General features: G+C 39.2%; 1 protein-coding gene across 2 annotated transcripts in view; it reads left to right on the forward strand.

Annotated features, from left to right (window-relative positions):
* LOC115213311 (DNA replication complex GINS protein PSF3-like) overlaps positions 1-25,000 on the forward strand; it is a 53,857-nt gene that overhangs the window by 23,142 nt on the left and 5,715 nt on the right. Inside the window, exon 2 of one of the 2 annotated variants that reach the window (XM_029782245.2) lies at positions 13,112-13,333. The exons of the other annotated variant lie outside the window; for it this stretch is intronic. Coding sequence (XP_029638105.1) covers positions 13,216-13,333 — 118 coding nt within the window. The 5' untranslated portion in view covers positions 13,112-13,215. The remainder of the gene's footprint in view (positions 1-13,111; positions 13,334-25,000) is intronic. 2 annotated transcript variants of the gene reach the window in all.

The raw sequence follows: 25,000 nt of genomic DNA on the forward strand, positions 1-25,000 counted from the left end.
AAATGTTTGTGGAATGAAAATTGAAGGAATTGGCATTACTCTTTCACACTTTTACCCTTTTACTTGTTTCAGTCATTTGACTGTGGCCATGCTGGAGCACTGCCTTTAGTAGTCGAACAAATCGACCCCAGGACTTATTCTTTGTAAGCCTAGTACTTATTCTTTGGGTCTCTTTTGCCGAACCGCTAAGTTACGGGGACGTAAACACATCAGCATCGGTTGTCAAGCGATGTTGAGGGGACAAACACCGACACACAAATACACACACACACACGCATATATATATAAATTTAAAATAATAATGATGAAAAATTAAATATTAATTCGATTAATATCAATTTAAAACCAGTGGTCTAGCATATAGAAAAATCTGAAGATTCAGAAAAATTATATTATATACATATAAACAACGGGCTTCTTTCAGTTTCCGTCTACCAAATCCACTCACAAGGCTTTGGTCGGCCCGAGGCTATAGTAGAAGATACTTGCCCAAAGTGCCACGCAGTGGGACTGAACCCGGAACCATGTGGTTCGTAAGCAAGCTACTTACCACACAGCCACTCTTACGCCTTACATATAAACATTTTATTTATTTCCTCATACCAAAAGAAAAAAAGACCGCTTCCGATCTAATTGGTAGACTAATGCAAAAATAATTACATAATGCGTGATTAGTGAATACAAGCTTGAAATACGACAGAATTTATCACAGAATGTAGCATCTTAAATTCCAACATCAATCAAGGCAAAATTTAAATAAAAACACGTTCCTGATAATATACATAGGCATTATCGTGTTTTACAAAACCAATTGAATAATGTGTTGTAGAAAGAGCATACGTTCGTGTTTATAAAGTAAGAACGTTTATTGCAGATAATGGATAGTAACAGGTAAAAAATGTGAGTGTTTTTAAACTGGTGGTTTTTAGGTTTTTTTGTTGATGAAATGTATATGTTTGTGGTATGTTGTTCTTTATGGCTTCATGTTATCCTGTATAACCATCTTTGTTTAAATACGAATTTTATTCTTATTGGTGAACGAGGGTCGGCTGTAAAGTTCATAGACTGACAAAGATACTCTCTTTGAATGTGATCAAATTTATTTTTCAACATAGTCATCCAGCTAAAGAGAAATGACAAACCACAAATGACAAAAATGTTGTTTGTCGCACAAACTATAACCATTGAGACATTAAAAATCCAACAATAAACACTTGTTCGTCCGTGGAAATTACAAAAGCTGATACAACATAAGAATGGGCACTCAAGCTAAACTAAGTACATGACACATTTCAAATGTTATGCACTTACTAAGTTAAAGTTAAGTTTTTCACTGGGTAATATTTTGTTTTCTAGCTCATTTGCGCGTATATTCTTATTGCTGATATTAAAAAAAAAACAACAACAACAAAAAACATCTTGTATAATCGGAGGTTATATCATACATTTTTAGTGTTGGTTAAATAGGCGTTGAATAATTAGTAGAGGTGGCTTAGGCTGCGGGCTGTTGCCCCATTATTAAAATCAATTGAAGTTTTCGGAGAAATCATTTATTTATACAATATTTTCAATTGTTACTTGTCGGAGGCTGTTATTGCTGGTACCATTAAGCAAACTAAGAACATGCTTTGAGCATCAAGTGAAGGTGTGTGTATGTACTGGGGAGCACAAGAGAAATGGTAAATGGTTTACGGCACAAAAGAAATCTCTTCAAACTTGCTGAAATAATATTCTAAGTTGTTTATATGATCGGAAATATAATTTCGAAGTATTCATGGTGTCATGGTGAGGATCTGTTCAAAGACTCTGCAACTGAAAAAAAGTAGGAGAAAACTTTCCAAATATAAATAAAATAGAAGTATACAAAAGCAAGTTCACTCAGAGAGCGCAAACGCCCGCCAATGCAACACCAACGTCCTGATTTCTTTTATTAGGCACTGTTGTTGTTATATATATATATAATGTATTGATTATTAAAGGAAGTAGTGAGTACTTAGTATGAAAGATTAAGAAAATGAGAGAGACTGAAAAAACGTCTTAACGATACGAGATACTTTATTAGACTGCTGTTGTTGTACAAGGTATTTCTTGTGGCGGGAAACTTACTGGATGTCCTTGTATCAAGGGAGACAATGGGCAACGTTGATTGTTCATGTTTGTTGTGATGATTACATAACAGGCACAAGACCTCTATAAAGAAGGGACAACACAAAACAGACAAAACAGTACAATGGGGTACATAAAAACACAAATCGAATGAATTATGGATATAATGAAAAATGATGATGGAATGGCTCACCTATCCCCCATAGGCAAGCAGTTCCATTTTACTGTTTTTAAATGAAGATTTATTGAAAGTTCAATATCTGTCTTGCATCTGTTGGCTTCCTTTTTTTTCTTAAATATACTCCATTAAATCTTCGAAGGCCACCTCCGGCGGCAATTCGTCGTAACAAATCTGTATCGCTGCCATCTCTATCCTTTCCCCAAACAACTCCCTCAATCTATCTCCTCTTTCTTTTTCAAGCAAAACAGCTTTCAAACCTTCATTATTCTCTTTGGCCGCTAATTTCATTCTGATAACGTTCTTCATCTTGGCAACCTTTTTCTCTATCTCTACACTTTTTGTGTATTCCACCATTATTCTCAGGTTCCTCTCTTTTTGTGTCACTCTCCTTCTCTCCTCGCCAGCCTCTCTACTACCGCTGGCATTTCTATCTAACTCTGTCTCATTCTGTGTTGCTATCATCTCTCTTTATTTTCCTTTCTCTTCTGTACTCCTTCATCCTTGCTAGTTGATGGTCTCTGCGTTCGTTCCTCACTTTTATTGACTTTTCAGTTTTTCTCTTCTCATTCGTATTCTCTTGTTTTTCCCTCTGCGTCTCCTCTCCACTTGCCTTTGTTTTCTTCCTCGGACTTTTTGGTGGTGATTCTATATTACTCTTCTTCCTTTTTACCAATGTATATTGCTCTTCTATTTTCTCCTCCGCTACGGTTGTACCCTCTTCTTCCTGATATTCCTTCTCTGTCTCCTCCTCTTCGTATTTCTGGGGACACTTAGCTTTCATGTGTCCCCTTACTCCACATAGGAAACATACAGGCGGTCTTCCACAATTCTTAACCTTGTTTCGTCTGGCAGTACCAGTTTTTCGCAATTTTGTGGAGGTCTGGCAAGCTTATATGAACCGATACCTCCAGTCCATACCCCCAGCAGTTCACCTCCGTAGTTCTCGATATTTTCAATATTTGGGTATCCTCCTCTGTATTGAAGAGGATGGCTGCCACCAGTCACGCCGCATCAGTTTCTTGGGGCACTCTACCTGTTCTTACTCTAGCCGCACGTTTGTCACAGTATGTCGGTAGTAGTGCCCACTCCGCTGATCTGAAAGGCACAGTTGAGTATTTTCTTGCTTTCTCTTCACTCACGAAGCGTACCTCCACTGTGCCGTATTTCCTTCCTCTGTAGTATGTCGTTACATTCTTAACTTCTCTCAGGCATTCCTCGACCGCCTCCACTGCTGCTATTTCCACTTTTTTCGTTGCAATATTCAACGTTCTGTATACAATTGTTTTCTCCATCTTTTCCGTCACTTTTGGGGAGGCGTCAACCTCAGGCTATCTCCCTCCTTTCTCAATAAATCATTATATTTCTTGAAGTTTTTCTCCTTCAATGTAAATTCTCCAACTTGCATTACCTTTGCTGATAGGCTTTTGCCAGTCACCGCGGCATAACTACCCGCTTGCACTGGTGTACCTTCCATCACAATATTGTTCACAACTTCACCCATAAATGGGGAAGAAAATTTTAAAAAATCAGTTAACAACAAGTTCAACAATTTCAGGTAACAACAATCCAACAATTCAATAAATAACAGTTTAACAATAACAGTACTCACATGGAGCGTATACACTTCAAACTCAACTGACTCAAATACAACACTAACGACAACACCAACGTACTTTCAACGATTAGCCAAATTTGATTTTTAAAATGAGAATATCTTTATATATAAAAATGTAGTTGTGTGTCTGTCTACACCGATTTAGATTCCTAACTACTCCCACATTTTGCCGTGCAGTTTAACCAAAAGCGAGTATCTTATAGTCGTGATTCATATCGAGCCCTTCTGTGTATTAGCGCGCGTCTACGATGAGTCTATGATTAAAAAAAAAATTACCATAATTTTTCCGCATTTTTAATGTATTTTCGCGCGGTTTATATAAGGGAAGTAACTCTCTAAAAATGCTTATATAGTTATTTCCCTTACAAACCCGAGCAACGCCGGGCGATACTGCTAGTCTGAAATAAACTCGACTGCTCTCACAAATGAGAATACTAAAAATGAACTCGACCGCTCTCAAAAATTAAATAAAAAAACACAGAAAAAATAATCCAGAATCCTTGTCCGGTACCGGATCGATCTCAAAATCTAATCAGTTCGTGCCAGTCATGAGGCCAAACATTCCTGAAAGTTTCATCCGAATCAATCCGGCGGTTCTTGAGATAGCTTGTCCACGGACAAACAAACGAACATACTGAATATAATACTTGTTACCCCCGTCTTCGCTAAGGCGAGGGTAATAAACATTATTTTCCATCTTACTGTTACTTTTGTTTCATTCGGAAAAGTAAAAAAAAGATACATTATAATTTATTATTGTTTACATTTTGAATTTCATATATATATATATGGGCGCCCAAGTCTTTTAAGTGTTTAGGGCCTCTATAGGTCTTAATCCGGCCCTTATGTTAGATAAGAATTAACTATATCTTCGTGTGGCGAGAGGTGAGAATTAAGAATGTCCTGTGTCGATGTTTGGAGAAGTGCATTGTTGACGAAGTGATTTGTTTTTAATTGACTGAAAATCCTGTGTTTGTTTGTCCTGTCAAAAACCTCTCTCAACCCCTGCATTGATTGTCTCGCGATTCTTTATTTTATGGCTATATGTTGGCAGGAAAATCATCGAAAATTCCATCGATCGTACGATTGCAGCTGAAATACTGTTGGTCATAATTCAGTGTAGATCACTTGATATGATGTGGCCTGTTTCTCGTTACTGAACTAACGCGGTTTCAGATTTAAATGCCGTTACACTTTAAAGAGAATTAGATCTTGAAATAAATATTTCGATTACCGATACACAATTGAAATAAAACATACCCTGTCAATGTGCCATGGCTATATCGATTAACCTATTGTCAACGTTTGTTGATGTGACGGTGTTGTGAGATGCTTAGTAAGACAACTTAATGAGAACAACTACAAACAACTATTCAACCATATGATGCAGTACCAATAAAATCAATACCATTAAAATTAAGATCACGTCACACGTAGAAAGATTTATGAACCTGGTCATCCGATCGCCTATTGTACGTCATCAATCCGCTTGCAAAAACCTAGTTTGCAGAATTCGTAAACTTATTTATTCCTTTTTGCTAACCAACCACATGGTTCCGGTTCAGTCCCACTGCGTGGCATCTTGGGCAAGTGTCTTCTGCTATAGCCTCGGGCCGACTAGGTGCAGGAGCGGCTGTGTGGTAAGTAGCTTGCTAACCAACCACATGATTCCGGGTTCAGTCCCACTGCGTGGCATCTTGGGCAAGTGTCTTCTGCTATAGCCCCGGGCCGACCAATGCCTTGTGAGTGGATTTGGTAGACGGAAACTGGAAGAAGCCTGTCGTATATATGTATATATATATATGTGTTTGTCCTCCTAGCATTGCTTGACAACTGATGCTGGTGTGTTTACGTCCCCGTCACTTAGCGGTTTGGCAAAATAGAACGATAGAATAAGTACTGGGCTTACAAAAGAATAAGTCCAGGGGCCGATTTGCTCGACTAAAGGCGGTGCTCCAGCATGGCCGCAGTCAAATGACTGAAACAAGTAAAGAGTAATGAGTTTTTAAAACAATAAGTATTGTTTCATCGTATTAAAGGGGGGGTTAATACGATTTTGTCCAGAAATCACGTTTTCAAAATCTTAATCCCCCCCCCCATCCTCACTGAAATTTCGTAATTTGTAACTTTTTCGAATTTTTTTTTTTTTGTTATCTACGTAGAAAAATACAGAGATTACGAATCTGGGAAATACATATACTTTTTATAGTTTAATTTTTCTTAAAAAAACACTCAGTGCCTCTTCCCCCACCTCATCCACTCAGCTTTAAATTTGCTCGTGCACACTGCAAGAAAAAACATAATTCGCACATAAGTTTTACCTAGAGTGTGTATATGTGTGTGTGTGTGTGTGTGTTTGTGTGTGTGTGTGTGTGTGTGTGTGTGTGTGTGTGTGTCAAAGGAAGTTATTTTGTGACATTCTTTCGTTTGAAGAAGCAAAATTGTTAACTCAACATTTATAGGATCATATGATTGTTCGATAATTTCCGTAAAATTATTTTAATTTCTTTATGCTTTGAAGAGAGCAGAAATTGAAAGAGAGGATAAAATAAAAAAGTGACATTTGCTTTGAAGTGAGAGGAAAAAGTAAAAGAGAGGAGAAATTGAAAGTGTACGAGTATATGAAATGGACGTGTGTGTGTGTGTGTGTGTGTGTGTGTGTATGAGAGAGAGAGAGTGAGAGAGAGAGTGAGAGAGAGAGTGAGAGAGAAGTGTGTGTTGTGATGTATGAACTTTTTGCATGTATGTGTAAGTGTCATTCACCCGGTTGCTCTCTCTCTGTCTTTCCTCCCCCTCTCTCTCTGTCTCTCTCTCTCACACACACACACACTATCTTTCACATACTTGTACATAAATAGGTGGAGGTAAAGAATACCTAAACCTAAACACCTAAACCCAAAGAATACCTAGCCCTAAACCTAAACACCGGCTGTACGTATTCTTTACCTTCGCCCATAAATACATATAAATACATTTTTTATGCGTGAAGAAGGGAGAGAGAGACAGAGAGAGAGGGAGAGAGTGACTTATTTCCTCATAACATGTAGAGAAATGGATGTCTTTTAATGTAATTTTTTATTGTGGATTATTTTAATACAATATTTATGTGTACCTTTTCATAAATGCTTGTCTGAGTAGAATTCTACGCATGTGTGAAACATCGGACGAAAGTGAAGCATCAGAAGCAAATTGAAATAGTGTCCGAAAATGACCTGAAAATCGTGCGACCTAACATAGTTGCCGAGGTTATTTTAGTTGTAAAAAAGAGCTGTTGAGTGAAAAACAGTTTATTTGGTAGATAGATAATAAGCAGCGGCTATGTCGCAGCGGTGTAAAGTTTTTAAATTTATTTTCTTTTGTTTTAAAGTGAAAGAGAGGAGAAAGTGAAAAATGTATGAACGTGTATGAACACTCTGGACGTGTGTGTGCGTGCGTGCGTGTGTGTGTGTGTGTGAGAGAGAGAGAATATGAGAGTGAGTGAGTGCCACTTACTCATACACGTTCACTCACTCACTCTCTCTATCTCTCTCACACACACGCACATATACATACAAAAATGATATATGCATATGTATTGATGTATGTACGTATATATGACAACACACCCCTTCAGTCACTCTCTTTGTTTCTCTCTCTCTCTTTCTCCCTTCCTCTCTCTTTCTCCTTTCTTCTCTCTCTCTCTTTCTCCCTTCCTTCCTTTCTCTCTCTCTTTCTTTCTCCCTTCCTCTCTCTCTCGCTGTCTCTCACACACACGCCCATTTCATATACACGTACACCTTTCATTTTATCCTCTCTGTCACTTGGAAACAAAAGTAAATAAATAAAACAAATTACGGAAATTAACAAACGCAGATGACAGCTCTGCAAGTCAAAATGAAGATCGCCTAAGCAATTTTCTTTATTATAATACAGACGTGAATAATTCGGAGAAACATTACTTTCATTATTCACACATCATCAGTCTCATAATCGAACACTGTAATTTTTGTCGAAATTGAAAGTGTGAAACTATTTTCACTTTCTAAGGAAACCTAGTCGTTGTAACTTCCAATATCAGCGCGTTTCACTGTTGGATGGGTGGGCGGGTGGGAGGAGTCACATACATGAAACTAAGACATACACACATGCATTAACGCACGCCTCAAGCTTATCTCTGTTCCTGTGTGTGTCTGTCCGTGTCATTAGATGTATGTGTGTGTGTGTGTGTGTGCCAGTCGTCACAAAAATGTATGTATACAGACAGACACAAACACCGTCACACACATATACTTGTCAGTCATTGGCCTAACGTACATAACGATCGCGCGAATATATATAGAAAATGTGACGTCATCATCGTTGTAGTGGTGGTATAAGATGTCATTCACGATAGGTGACTAAAAGAAAATTGATAATGTTAATTTTTTGTAATATAAATAAGTGAATGAAAATATAGTTTAGTTGGTAGCCAAAAGGTTACTGAATCTTTTGATACGCCATACGTCAAAACCGGCAACTCGGTTTGGAATGCATAAGGAACATACGCGCACACACACACGTACAAACTCTCTGATATATATATATATATCAACTCCAGTCTGATCTATATGCTGTGAGTCAATGGGCAGACAGAAACAAAATGCAACTGAACGAGGGAAAATTTGAGCTGATGCATTTTGGAAGAAATTCCTTACTAAAACAGCCATACTCTCTTCCTTCAGCCTCTAACAATATCAGAGACCTGGGTGTAATTGTTGATGACGATCTCAGTTGGAGTGCACACATCAACAAGAAGGTCGATATAGCTCGTAGGATGAGTTCCTGGATCTTAAGAACTTTCCGGTCCAGAGAACAAGGTGTCATCATACCACTTTACTCCTCCTTTGTACGGCCACACCTCGAATACTGCTGCCCACTGTGGTCTCCCCATACAAGACAAAACATCTCGAGGATTGAATCACCCCAGAGGGCACTCACTAAACGAATTGAAGGCATGGCTGCTCTCGATTATTGGGATCGCCTTAAAGCCTTGAAACTCTACTCTCTCCAGCGTCGCCGTGAGCGGTACATCATTTGTACGATGTGGAGAATATACCGCCAACTTTGCCCAAACGACCTGAACATTAGCTTCAAGGTTCATCCAAGACTGGGACCACGGGCCATACGTCCCCTGCCCAATTCAAGATCACAGCATACATGTACACTGCAACATAATTTCTTTTCCTCAACAGGCCGTGCCCTATTTAACATTGTCCCGAAAGAGATCAAAGAGGAAAAGGATCCCATCAACTTTAAACGGAGTCTGGATAGATCCCTTCAAGGAATACCGGATAAGCCACCCATAATTGGATACAACTCACCCAACAAAAACTCACTACTTGAATGGACCATAAACAAAACTTGACTTAAACAGGATTCAAATAATCCTATCAGGTGGTGCTATTAAGTTAGACATGGCCTGGACCAATCTTTGGTCGAAACATATCTAAGTTTATCTAAGTTGATATATTATATATTTAAAAAAGGAGATGTGGAACACGAGTTATGATATATAAAAAAAGGAAATGAAGAAAATGCTGACAAAATAATTTAAGTAAGGGAGAGTGTATTTAATTAGGTGAAAGTTCTTTTTACCGGTTGCGCATTTGTTATGCTTATCAAAAGAAATTTTTTAAGAGAGATAGAGTTCCTTTCTTATAGATTTTTTTCTCTTATCAGATAAGAGAAAAAAATCTATCAGAAAGGAATTCTATCTCTCTTAAAAAATATGGCTAGGGACATGGCAGGGTGGTGGGGGTGTTACTGTTGCATTTAGCCCCAGGCGAACATCAACGTCGCCAGATAGGCTTGACACCATCACGGCGTCCTTTAGCCTGGGGCTAAATGTGGTTTCCGCTTCATCGGGGAATTATCTCCCTTTGCAGGATAAAGGACGCCGTGATGGTGTCAAGCCTATCTGGCGACGTTGATGTTCGCCTGGGGCTAAATGCAACAGTAACACCCCCACCACCCTGCCCTGTCCCTAGCCATATTCAGATGGCTTTAGTCCCTTATGTTATGGAGCAGTTACTGTCTATATCTCATTTAGAGAATTATTGTTGCTGTCGAACAGATTTTCGAAATCAGCAAATGTATTTTGTTTGAAAATCTATATATAAATATCCTGCAGAGTGAATTTTTCGTCGAGGAAGCGGTGCCTACCACACGTTGATAATAGGCAATACACCTTGAAACCTAGGTCCGTGTGTGGTTTCCGCTTCATCGGGGAATTATCTCCCTTTGCAGGATAAAGGACGCCGTGATGGTGTCAAGCCTATCTGGCGACGTTGATGTTCGCCTGGGGCTAAATGCAACAGTAACACCCCCCACCACCCTGCCCTGTCCTTAGCCATATTCAGATGGCTTTAGTCCCTTATGTTATGGAGCAGTTACTGTCTATATCTCATTTAGAGAATTATTATTGCTATATATATATATATATATATATATACGACAGGCTTCTTTCAGTTTCCGTCTAACAAATCCACTCACAAGGCTTTGGTCGGCCCGAGGCTATAGTAGAAGACACTTACCCAAGGTGTCACGCAGTGGGACTGAACCCGGAACCATGTGGTTGGTTAGCAAGCTACTTACCACACAGCCGCGCCTATATATATATATATATATATATATATATATATACATGTATGTATGTATGTATGTGTGTGTGTGTGTGTGTGTGTAGCAGTATATGACTGGCCAGGATGCTATCAGTTTCGCGTCGACTATTGCACCTCACAATATTGATGACTCTTTAGATATACGGCTGGAAGCGCACAACCTGTTTTATGCTGTTGGTGAATATAGACTCTGAGTGGCACGGTGTTAGTAAAAAGAAAAGAGAGCTTCTGTAGAGAGAAATATCCAATAAACATAACTGATGGATCTTGTTCATCTGTGCGCCCAATGTAAAAAAAAAAAAAGATACCTACCCCAGGGTAGAGGCAGCATGCTTATGTGGGATTTATAGTGAGTACTCTGTGAATGGTCTATGCAACTTGGAAGTTGTAGTCTAGGAAGTAGAGGTGGTGTCGCTCAATAACAGCGAAGCGATGCATATACAGAAATATTAGGGACAACAGTGGCCTCCTTTAAGGTCAGGCTGAATAACCGAGAGAGGAGCAATGTTATGACTTTAGTCAGCTATATTGGCGGCGAGCTGGCAGAATCGTTAGCACGCCGGGCGAAATGCGTAGCCGTATTTCGTCTGCCGTTACGTTCTGAGTTCAAATTCTGCCGAGGTCGACTTTGCCTTTCATCCTTTCGGGGTCGATAAATTAAGTACCAGTTACGCACGGGGTCGATGTAATCGACTTAATCCGTTTGTCTGTCCTTGTTTGTCCTCTCTGTGTTTAACCCCTTGTGGGTAGTAAAGAAATATATATATATATATATATATATATATCCTTCGAAACGTTTAGTAGATGAAATCTTAGCGACTGAAGAGGGGATTTTTCGTTGTGCTTATTGTCCTGTATCTCTCCCTTTTTTTTGCTTGTTTTGTTCCTTGGTTTGTGTCTATGTGTTTCGTCTCTCTATGTGTTCGACGTCTTTTTGGTGTCCTGTACACATATATGCGTGTATATGTACATGTAGAGGTAGGTACGTACATATATGTTTTATATATATGCATATATTCTATTTTATTAACATATATATGTATATATATATATATATATATATATATATAATATATATATATTATATATATATATACGCGAGAATGAAGCAACAAGAATGGATAGGTTTTTAGTACGATCGTTTCATACAAGGACAGGTTTTATTAAAAGTTGCAAAAATTACAGCATATAAACGTGTCCCGTACTCATCAGCTAAAATACATGTGAGTCCTCTAGACATCCTAGTTGTTGAGGCTATACTCATGAAGTAATGTAGATAATCAAAAGTTCATTAAAGTTCTTTAAAGAACATTCCATTTCTTTGTATGAATAGCGAGTCACCGAGATTCTATATATATAGTCCCAGCATAAAAAAGGTTATATGCTTCCGATCGGTATGTCTGAAGAGTCGTCAATATTGGCTCGGTAGAATAACCGGCGCGAAACCGACGCTAACATTTTGACAAGTTATATACCATAAGCAATAAAATACTGCTCGACGATATATAAAAAAATATAACCGCTCTATTACTCATATGGCATATGACCCATTATATATTCTTTTGCATGTTTCGATCATTTGACTGCGGTCATACTGGAGTACCGCCTTAAAAGGGTTTAGCCGAAGAAATCGAACCCAAGACTTCTTTGTAAGCCTAGTGCTTATTCTACCAGTCAGTTTTGCAGAACCACTAAGTTACAGGAACGTAAACACACCAACATCGGATTTGGTAGACGGAAACTGAAAGAAGTCCATCGTGTGAGTGTGTGTGCATAGATATATGTTTGTGTGTCTGTGTTTGTCCCCCTCATACTATCGCTTGATAGCCGATGTTGGTGTGTTTACGTACTGTAACTTAGCGGTTTCACAAAAAGCCGATAGAATAAGTACTAGGCTTACAAGAAATAACTCCTGGGGTCGATTTGTTCGACTAAGGGCTGTACACCTGCATGGCTGCCGTCAAATGACTGAATCAAGTAAAAGAATAAAAGAATATATGTACATAGGAGCACTCCGTCAGTTACGACGACGAGGGTCCCCGCTGATATGATCAACGGAGCAGCCTGCTCGTGAAATTAACGTGCAAGTGGCTGAGCAATCCACAGACACGTGTACCCCTAACGTAGTTCTCGGGGAGATTCAGCGTGACACAGAGTGTGACAAGGCCGGCCCTTTCAAATGCAGGTACAACTCATTTTTGCCTGCTGAGTGGACTGGAGCAACGTGAAATAAAGTGTCTTGCTCAAGGACACAACGCGTCGCCGGGAATCGAACTCACGACCTTACAATCGTGAGCCGAATGCCCTAACCACTAAGCCACGCGCCTTCACTTCATATGTACATAACACACTCACAAACGTTGGCATTAATCCGAAAAATATTAACGAGATTTGTCTCATATGAACCAATTTTGATTTTTTTTTCTATCATTCTGTGAATATCCTTTTAATTTAAAACACCAAGTTGTATTTATTTCTATCTATAAAAATTTAATTCTTTGAATAATTGTTGTTTTATAAGAATTCAAATTTTGTTCCTTTTAATTTGAAATAATAATTTATAATTCGCAGGAGATTAACGTGTACTCGTGGTCTAAGAATACCGCGTGTGTAAGACGAAAAACCTCATCGACTAATTAAATGTGGCGCCCAATTTCAAAGTTTTCGACCCAAACATGTCTTCTGCTCAAAGTGGACTCGCTTCTACTTCGTCGAAGTATTTCGATATTGATGATATTTTAGCATCTCAGGAACATATTCCGAGCAAAATAGAAATGACACTTTACCGATTAGGTAATTTTTAAATTTGTTTATTTTCTTTGTCTGTTTTTAGTGTTCGATCGTTTTGAGAGAAGTTTTTGCTGTTGTTGTTTAACCCTCGGTCGTTTCTATTGAGCAGAGTTATGATCTAAGTTGTTAATAACTGTCCGTCACTGTCCTGCCTCTCATCCTTTTAAGCATATTTTGTGTACCAGAGACTGTTATATTGTTTTATGTATTCTTCTTTTTGTTAAAGTGTGATTTAAGGGAAATTTGACTGCTAAGAGGATTCCTTGAAGTAGTGTCGTTACTGTTGTTATTTGATGTCCGCTTTTATCACAGAGTTGATCACACACACACACACACGCACACACACACACTCACACACTCACACACACTCACTCACACACACACACACACACACACACACACACACACATATATATAATCGACATCCGTCTGAAGATGTGGATGTGGAATTTGTTACTTGTCCTTTTTTTTCAGCTCTGATTGAACAAACCTATACCTAAGATTAAAAGCAGTCCAGACATGACATCCCGTCTTATAAATCAGGAGCAACGTAACCGTTCTCTTTTTAATACACTGGGAGTATGCTTTGAAGGAGATTTAGTTGCTATTTTTAGTAGACTGAACGACTACGTAGCAATACCGTTGTGGCTGATGTCATCGTTTCTTTGAAAACTTGGTTGTAGGAGTAATAGTAATAACAATAATAATCCTTCCTACTATAAGCATAAGGCATGGAATTTTGGGGCATCTTTTACCTTTTATCTTTTATCTTTTACTTGTTTCAGTCATTTGACTGCGGCCATGCTGGAGCACCGCCTTTAGTCGAGCAAATCGACCCCGGGACTTATTCTTTGTAAGCCCAGTACTTATTCTATCGGTCTCTTTTTGTCGAACGGCTAGGTGACGGGGATGTAAACACACCAGCATTGGTTGTCAAGCAATGCTAGGGGGATAAACACAGACACACAAACACACACGCATACATATATATATACATATATACGACAGGCTTCTTTCAGTTTCCGTCTATCAAATCCACTCACAAGGCATTGGTCGGCCCGGGGCTGTAGCAGAAGACACTTGCCCAAGATGCCATGCAGTGGGACTGAACCCGGAACCATGTGGTTGGTTAGCAAGCTACTTACCACACAGCTACTCCTGGGCATGGGTATAAAGACCGCAGTGCTTGATTAGTACTTTATTTTATCTACTCCGAGAGAACGAAAAGCGATCTCATATATATATATATATAAATATATATATATATATATATAAATATATATATATACACACACATAGATCCGCTATGGTCTTACCACTCTCGAACAGCCAACGTATAGTTGTCCATGTGAAAAACATGACTCATCCAAAAGAAGACTAGCAACAGACAGTGTCTGACCTTGTGACTTGTTTATTGACATAGCAAAGCTGACACGAATGGGAAATTGAAGCCTCTGAAAGGAGAAAGGAATAGCTGCTCCTGATGGAATGAGAGGAACTTGTGGTATGAAAACATCGTCTCTTTTACCACTCCCAGAAATTATGGTAGCCTCTATAATGTGGTTAAGAACTTTTTTTAACAACCAGTCGTGTTCCATTATAATAGTTTTGGTGTCTCCAAATTCCGAAGCAGCATTATTGGAATCCCTTCTTTCAGCTGCAATGTATGTAGAGGAAGACATGGAGGGTCCAGTGAGTTGAGAAATTCCGAAGCAGGATAATTAACTGCCTCGTTGTTGTCTCTCATGCTATTAATTGACTTTAATGTTTGATGATTTCCGGGTAGAGAATGGAGAAGTTGATCATTCAACTTGCTTACAGTGGTGTTCTTAGGAGCAAGTACTGCTCTTTCATGCAACCAGTTAAGATTGTAGTAGTTCTCCTTAGTTCATTGATAGAAGATACAATGGTACAAAGTGGCGAGATGTTTAGTTCACCTGCCACGTCCAAAGGCACCTTACCATCACCAAGTTTCAAAATATCTTTAGCAAACTGGAAAGAAGTTCGATCACCATAAAGTTGGACGCTCACATTTGTGGATAGTGTAAGTGTCATAACATGACCCCACAATGGTGAGTACTTAAGGCACACTTGTATTTCATCTGCCCTTGTACCTTTAGGAATGACAGGAAGAGTTTGTCACTTTACAGTAGAGGCATTGCACAGCCCATTGGAGCCTGACTATCTCATATATCCCTCAGAGGTCTAATGCCTCTAATCTCCTCTGTGAGCCATTGTGCACTCATCCCATACTATAAGAATGCACCATCGGAGTACTTGTCCTTGGTCAAAACTTTTGCTGATGTTGCAGGAGTGGGCTTCTGGAGCCAAGTTCAATGGAAGTTGGAAGGTGGAATGTGCTATTCTCCAACCTAGCATCAAATTGGCAGCAATCCCAGAAGAGGCTACAGCTAACGCTATGTCTTCATTTTGCTGTGCATTTGCAACAATTAATTTGATTGAAAAGATTTTTCCAGTGCCACCTGGTGCATCCAAGAAGAAAATGCCACCAGATTGGCGACGCCCACTGCTAACAATACAGTTGTAAACATGGCGTTGGTCTGGAAGCAGTTGTGGTTCCACCTCTTTGACGAATGGGGCAAGAAACGCTTTGTCATACGACGTTCCTTGCAAGACTGCTGAAGGAAGTGTGTTGTATACTGACCAGAGTGTAGCTGGTAAACCGTATGTCGGCAAATCAGTACCCCCAAGGGAAATAACCCTGTCCTTGAGGTCAGTCAGTGCTCTATTGTAAATCTCATCACTGGTACCATCCAGTTCAGGATACTGCAATATTGCCTGATGTCTGTAGTCTTCTGAGAGATCATCTTGGAACTTCAGCCACAATGAGTTTGGATCATCCACCTCGCACATCTGTAGTAACACTGCAAACAGCACACGTAGACGGCTAGGGGATTGCAAAAGAGAAGCTTTTGATAATGTGCAAATCCACTGCAGGCCATTTTCAAGCAGACCATGTTTGAAGCATGCCTCCCTGTATGTGCTGCAGTGGAGGCGCAATGGCCCAGTGGTTAGGGCAGCGGACTCGCGGTCATAGGATCGCGGTTTCGATTCCCAGACTGGGCGTTGTGAGTGCTTATTGAGCGAAAACACCTAAAGCTCCACGAGGCTCCGGCAGGGGATGGTGGTGATCCCTGCTGTACTCTTTCACCACAACTTTCTCTCACTCTTACTTCCTGTTTCTGTTGTACCTGTATTTCAAAGGGCCTGCCTTGTCACTCTCTGTGTCACGCTGAATATCCCCGAGAACTACGTTAAGGGTACACGTGTCTGCGGAGTGCTCAGGCACTTACACATTAATTTCACGAGCAGGCTGTTCCGTTGATTCGGATCAACCGGAACCCTCGTCGTCGTAACCGACGGAGTGCTTCCATGTGCTACACACATGACCACTGACTATTCAAAGGTCTTTGAATGACTGCAGTCCTGTTACTTTGTGAAGCAACAAACAGAGGTAATAACATTTGTGCACAACTGTTTTGCTTACTTTGCACACCACAGTTACGGCAGCTTTACCTTCTAACCCAAAATGTTTTTTGTTTAAGGAGAATACTAATAATTCTAATTGGAGTTTAACAACGGCCATGAAAGTCACAAAAAATTACTGATAAGCCAGTGAGTTAGATTAAAATGGAAAACTTCATGGCAAGCTGGTTAAGGAATGTATGGCAGTGTCAAAATAGCTGTGTTTGTACTCAAAATGGCAAATTGAGTAATCACAAAGGTAAGGCGCATGTAAAAGGCATTTACAGGTGAATGATTAAAGATATCGTAAGCACTTACCAACTGTCTGGAAAATGTGAAAGAATCGCCTTGTCTAATAAAAGCTGAAAGTAGAAGTTGTTTTGCCAAAAAGATCAAGTACTCCTTGAAATGACTGGCCTGTCGTAAACCCGATCACAAAGTGTCGTAGTAGGACAAAACATGTTGGAGTGTTTGGACCAAGCAATTAATTTTGTGAAAGAAGAGGTATGAATGTATGCGTGAGACTGCTTTATGTTGTAGTTAATTTTCAACGCTTGTTACAATTTCAGCCTCATGAATAACATAACTCATGGATGAATATCAACTTGAATGTCATGGCAAATAATCAATACTTTATCTAGGCAATGTATAAGCTGAATAATTAAGGCAACAATCCAATGCATTCAAAAAATATAAGTGTTATAATTGAAGCACCAAGAGTTTTTCCGAAAATAAAAGTTACCTGCCCGACCTAAGAATTCTTTAATGCTCTGTAGGAAGTGCATCTTAAGTATCAAAAATCCGTGAAATAACGCAGAGAAAGTTATTAGTAAGGCGTGTCAGATGTGTCACTGTTGTCATAGAGCTGAACCCCAAATTCCTGCACCCGAAATTGGTAATGTTATACTGATTTATCTATTATCAAACCTCTTCAATAATAAAGCAATACGCATAAATACTGGCAGACTTTTATGTAGCAGAAATTGAAATCCCGCATAACTTTTTTTTGACTCATCGAATAATTTGATTGATAATGTGTAGTACATAGGTTATAGCAGCAATCGAAAGATCTTCTGTGGCCATAACGTCATTGAAATATTTTGAATGTCCGTGAGCATGAAAAGCCTGCACACTATTCTATTCATGGATTTGGACGGAAGTCATGTTGCATTTAAGAGAAGATTTATTTCAAAGAATTTTATTTCAGGCAAAAAATCAGTATACATTTGCTCTTGCATATTGTAGCTGTGTTGATTTGAAAAATTGATTCCGAATTGAAATTCACATTGTAACATAATTCCTGCCCTTGTAAATGCCAGCTGTTTATAAGCGCTGAATAAACTTTACTTGAGATTTCATGCGTGTAAAAATTATCGATTTTTCACCTTACGCGTATAAGCTGCACATTTACGTGCAAAGCAGTTGACTTAGAAAACCTTTCACATGAAATACTGTAAAGAATTGTTTTATTTTCAGTTGTGGCCCATAAATACATGGGAATCGAAAAATCTAAAAACATAGAAATATCTCCGAAAAAAATCTATTTAATGTAATAATTTCCAGGTGGTGCTCCAGCATGGCTGCAGTCAAATGACTGAAAGAGGTAAAAGAGTAAAAGAATAGAATATATTTGTATACCACCAAATATAAATTTATGTTTAAGTACATTATATCACAGCAGAGCAAAAGTGGAGGACCAAAACCTTGCTGTGGACCACTGGTGTGAATCATGAACTGAAGCTTTTGGTTGAATATGTATGAACTGCAAAACACTTTGTTGTTAAACACTCTATCTCAGCAATTCTCATTCTCATGAGAACAGCCAACAAAGGAAATATGTGTGACCATTCGACCTGCTAGAAGTAGCAGCCAAAAATCGCCCTTAAAACCTATGTTTTACCATCTTAAAAAGGTTTCCATCAGATAATATAACTTGATGTATACGAACTTCCTGGAAAAATAGAAAAACTAAAAAAAAGGTTTAATGTTTCTTATTGTTTTTTTTTACTTGCTGAAACTGAAGTGGGGTGCAGTGCCCTAGTCCTTTGCTTTTCATTCTTTCAGAGTCAGTAAAATAAGTAGCCTCTGAGACTGTTTAGCTTGATGCTGTTAATGTAGTTTAAACTTACTGTTCAACAACCACATGCTTCCGTCCCACTGCGTGCCACCTTGGGCAAGTGTCTTCTACTATAACCTCAGGCTGACCAAAGCCTTGTGAGTAGATTTGGTAGACAGAAACTGAGAGAAGCCCATCATATATATCTATATGTATGTATGTATGTATGTGTGTGTATGTATGTATGTATGTGTATATGTTTGTGTGTCTGTGTTTGTCCCCCCCACCATTGCTTGACAACCGATGTTGGTATGTTTATGTCCCTGTCACTTAGCAGTTCGGTAAAAGAAACCTATAGAATAAGAATGTCCGGGATCAATGTGTTTGAGTAAATGCGGTGCTCCAGCATGACTGCTGTCAAATGATTGAACCAAATAAAAGAATAAAAAGAATATATACGACGGGCTTCTTTCAGTTTCCGTCTACCGAATTCACTCACAAGGCTTTGGTCAGCCTGATGCTATCGTAGAAGACACTAGCCCAAGGTGCCACGCAGTGGGACTGAACCTGGAACCATGTGGTTGAGAAGCAAGCTTCTTACCATACAGGCACTCCCATTTTATACATAAGTTCATAAGTCTGGTGTCACGCCATGTCTACGTAATTATGCTTCCAGTTTCAAAGTGTCCTTGTTTAATATCTTAACATACATCATACTGATGTTAAATTCTGACACGTTGTTTGCAAGGTTATTCACCACAGTGTGTCACGATAATCTCACGTGTATGTGTGTGCCTGTGTTTGTGGGGGTAGGTGGTTATCATTACAGTCACCCAGTATATTTATCTGTGCTGTCAAGGCTAAGGATTGTACAGCTAATCTATCTAGGGTAATAATGGTGTAGATCTTTTTTTTTTTTTTTTCAGTTTGAAATGTTGAAATTTTAATTTCTTTAATAATCTTATTTTGAAAAATGTGTCGTGCAACTAAGCATTTCAATATTAAGTACATGTTTATAGATAAGCATTTTATTACATCATATAAGCTACTGGTGTGGCTGTGTGGTAAAAAGTTTGGTTCTCAATCACATAGTTCTGGGTTCAGTTCCACTACATGGCAACTTGGGCAAGTGTCTTCTACTATAGCCCTAGGCTGGGAAAAGCCTTGTGAGTGGATATGGGAGACGAAAACTGAAAGAAGCTTGGTGTATATATATATATATTTGCACACACACACACACACACATGTATATATATATGTTTGTTTTTTATCATCATCATTGTAATTTAACGTCCGTTTTCCATGCTGGCATGGGTTGGACAGTTTGACTGAAAACTAGCAAGCTGGGGAGCTGCACCAGGTTCCAATCTGATTTGGTAATGTTTCTGTGGCTGGTTGCCCTTCCTAGCACCAACCACTTCAAGAGTGTAGTGGGTGCTTTTTACATGCCACAATGGGTTACTCTATACTTTTTAGAGTATGCGTATCACTTAGGTTTTTGAGAGGGGATGACCTCCCTTTGCGAATATCATTAAAGGGCACAGGATTGTGTCTAAAGCCAGCTGGAGATGATGATCTCCTGGGGCTAAAAAGCTACAGTAACACCCCCCACCCCTTGTAGTTAGCCATGTTAAAATGGCTAGTATACTTTACGTTGTCGAGCACTTACTGTTTACATCTTGCTCAGAGATTTATTATTGCTTTCAGACCGTTTTTCGAAATCAGTGACAGTGGTTACTGGAAAAACATTAAATAGATATTCACAAACAGGTCTCTCTTATCGAAAACCCGCGATTAGCGTGTGTTGACAAGAGACAATATCTCGAAACTGCAGTCCATGCATATCTCTTAGGTTTTCGAGAGGGGATGACCTCCCTTTGCGAATATCATTAAAGGGCACAGGATTCTATCTAAAGCCAGCTGGAGACGATGATCTCCTGGGGCTAAAAAGTTACAGTAACATCCCCCACCCCTAGTGGTTAGCCATGTTAAGATGGCTAGTATACTTTACGAATTTATTATTCTTATACAAGAATGTTGTTGATAGTAATTTCAATGTTTCAACCAGCTAACCCAGCATGATCTTCGAACTTGGGCCTCACACAGGCAATGACTAGTGACCAAAACCTTTGGCGATATGCTGCACTTGAGAAGACCTGTCAAGCCAAGTCAAATCGTAGTCATGGCTGATGCTGGTATCATATAACTAGTACCTGTGCTGGTGGCACATAAAGAGTACATTTCGCGTATTGGGCCTCATGGAAGCAAAGTGGCTGAGCTGCTTTCAAGCATTAGGCCTCATGGAGGCCAAGTGGTTGAGTTCCTTTCGAGTGTTGGGTCTCACAGAAACAATGACCAAGACCTTTGGCATTATTCCATGGCAGATACTGGTATTACATGAATGGCACCTGTGCTGGTGGCACGTAAAAGCACCCATTACACACTCAGAGTGGTTGGCGTTAGGAAGGCAATCCAACCATAGAAAACCATACCAAATCAGATTGGCGTCTGGTGCAGCCCTCTGGCTTACAAGCCCTGGTTAAACTGTCCAACCCTTGCCAGCATGGACAATGGATGTTAAATGATGATGATGATGGTTATATATTTTTAGAATGACACTGTAGGGTAGGTATGAGAGGCTGGATTTGATTGGTTTGAACATGAAATAGGTTGAATATTTCAGCTGGATATGGCTCAGTGGTTAGAGTTCTCAGACTGGGAATCTTATGTTGCTCCTGTTCACTCAGCTGTAGAAATGAGTTGCAATGTCACTGGTTCCAAGCTGTAGTTGACTTTGTCTTTTACTTGGACAACATTGGTGGCTTGGAGAGGGGAGGCTGGTTTGCATGGGCAACTGCTGGTCTTCCATCAGCAGCCTTACCCAGACTTGTGCCTTGGAGGGTAACTTTCTAGGTGCAGTCCCGTGGGCATTTGTGACTGAAGGCCTTTACCCTTTATCCTAAATGTAAGGGGTTAAACCTCAGGTGTCATTGGTACTTATTTTCAGCTGAATGTATACTGGAGCTACAGAAAATGAAGGACATAGGAAATGAAGATACAGAAAATCAAAGACAGAAGACATTACTTGATTTAAGAATTGAAGCCATGACCTAACAAAACTTATGGGCCTGGTACACTAACCACTAAGCCACTTACCTTCTCTGAGGTTTCATAATAGGAAGGTAAAATGAAAAATAATTTTCTGCCAGCATATACTCTTTACTCTTTTACTTGTTTCAGTCATTTGACTGTGGCTATGCTGGAGCACCACCTTTAGTCGATCAAATTGACCCAGGACTTATTCTTTGTAAGACTAGTATTTATTCTATCGGTTTGTTTTGCTGAACCACTAAGTTACGGGGATGTAAACAGACCAGCATCGGTTGTCAAGCGATGGTGGAGGGACAAACACAAACACATAAACACACACACACATATATATATATATATATATATACATTACAAATAAGAAAATGGAGAAATAATTTTGTTGATTTACCAGCTTTAGGATATTAGAATGTTGACTTATTTATTTATCAAACCGACAACCATAACATACATATATACATTATAAAATTACGACGGGCTTCTTTCAGTTTCCGTCTACCAAATCCACTCATGGCTTTGGTTGCCCAAGGCTATAGTAGAAGACATTTACCCAAAGTGCCATGAAATGGGAATGAACCCGGAACCATGTGGTTGGTAAGCAAGCTACTTACCACACAGCCACTACTACGCCTATATAAAAATATTTTTATGTGAAACAATGAACCATAAACTGAAGAAATATATATTTTGTCTCCTTATGATTTGAACTGAGAGCAGTGAAGAAAATATTTTTCTTTAGTATATCAAAGGTGACGGTGTGGCTGTATGGTAAGAGGTTTTTTTCCCAACCACATGGGTCTGGGTTCTGTTCCATTGCATGGCACCTTGGGCAAGTGTTTTCTTTTATACCCTCAGGCTGACCAAAAGCTTGTGAGTGGATTTGGTAGACGGAAACTGAAAGAATCCCGACACACACACACACACACACACATGTCTGTGTGTTTGTGTTTGCCCTCCCCTCCGTCACCGCTTGACAACCAGTGTTTGCATCTTTCGTCATCGTAACCTAGCTGTTCGGCAAAGAGAGATCGATAGAATAAGTACCAGAATAAGTACAGAAGTCGGTCTGTTTGACTAAACCAGTGATTCTCAACCGGGGTCCACATGACCCTTTGGGGTCCACATAAGATTTCGCTATTAAAATTTACGTGCAAGGAATTGGGTATAATTCTACAATACAGAAAATATTTTTACAATTATTTAATACAATTCTTTATGATATCTATATAAAACTCTAGTTGTGTGAGTGTCTGAGAAAGCCCGAATTGGCATCTATAAAGGAAGTAACTCTCTAAAAATGCTTATATAGATATTTCCCTTACAAACCCGAGCAACGCCGGGCGATACTGCTAGTCTATATATATAAAACTCTAGTTGTGTGAGTGTCTGTCCCCTTCGATTTAGATTCCTAACTCCTCCCACATTTTGCGGTGCAGTTTAACCAAATCGGGTATCTTAATAGTGTGATTCATATCGAGCCCGTCTGACTATTAGCGCGCGTCAACGATGAGTCTACGATTTAAAAAAAATTTAACATCATTTTTTATTCCATTTTAATGCATAAAATGCATCGTGTGTCGATGGCGGCGGAGTTGGCGTCCACGCTCACAGCTGCACCTGTTTGCTCTCCCCCTTCCCTCCCTCGTGAAGCTTTGGGGAAGGGAGTGTAAAGAAATCAACGTCCGTAATGCGTTGTGAAGGAAACCAGCGTTCTTTTAGAACAACGACTTCATGGCTTGAAGACACCAAAACAAAATGGCTAAGAAAGCCCGAATTTATAAGGAAGTAACTCTCTAAAAATGCTTATATAGTTATTTCCCTTACAAACCGAGCAACGCCGGGCGATACTGCTAGTCTTTATATATAAATGGAAGTTGTGTGTCTGTCTCCTACGATTTAGATTCCTAACTACTACTCCCACATTTTGTGGTGCAGTTTAACCAAAACGGGAAACGTATCTATAGTCGTGGTCATATCGAGCCCTTCTGGGTATTAGCACGCGTCTACGATGAGTCTACGATTTAAAAAAAAATTTACCATCATTTTTTTCCATTTGAATGCATTTTTTCGTTATTATATAGGGAAGTAACTCTCTAAAAATGTCTACGATGAGTCAACGATTTAAAAAAAAAATTTATCACATTTTTTTTTTTTTTTTTAATGCATTTTTTTGCTATGTTTTGGCTATAACTCTCTAAAAATGCTTATATAGTTATTTCCCTTACAAACCCGAGCAACGCCGGGCGATACTGCTAGTGATGTAATAAAATGCTTATAATAGAATTTTTTAAAGCATTATTAAATGATTTGGAGGGTCCAATAGAATAAAGCAGGTATCAAAGAGGTCCATGGGCAAAAAAAAAAATGGTTAAGAAACGCTGAACTAAACGTCCAAGATGGCGCCCCAGCATGGCCGCAGTCCGATGACTAAAACAAGTGAAAGATATGATTACTTTCGTTTTCTCATCTGTTTTGATCCTGCTTCCGCTATAGTCAGTGATGTGTATGTACCAGTTATATATTACGGACGATTTAATTACATAATTAGTTCAGCGATTGACCTTACACCTGAACAGAGCGAAACCAAATTTCTATAGTTTTATGGAAAAACAGTTATTTTTTAAGTTACGAAAAGTTACGGATCCAAGGGAGACAATTATCTTACAAAGCGGAATAACTTCGTTATAAAAATATAGCATAGCTTTTTTTTTTAACGCATTGTTTCTTTCTTTTCTCGAATCTTAAGCATATACTCTTTTGCTCTTTTACTTGTTTCACTCATTTGACTGCAGCCGAGCTGGAGCACCGCCATTATAGTCGAGCAAATCGACCCCCAGGACTTATTCTTTGTAAGCCTAGTACTTATTCTTGCGGTCACTTTTACCGAACCGCTAAGTTACGGGAACGTAAACACACCAACGATGCCCGGGGGGGGGGGGGGGGCAGACACACAAATACACACACACACACACAGTGGCTCTCATGGCTTCTGATCTTAACTGATTGGAAGTGTTATCATG

The sequence above is a fragment of the Octopus sinensis genome, linkage group LG6 (genome assembly GCF_006345805.1).
Source record: "Octopus sinensis linkage group LG6, ASM634580v1, whole genome shotgun sequence".
NCBI lineage: Eukaryota > Metazoa > Mollusca > Cephalopoda > Octopoda > Octopodidae > Octopus > Octopus sinensis.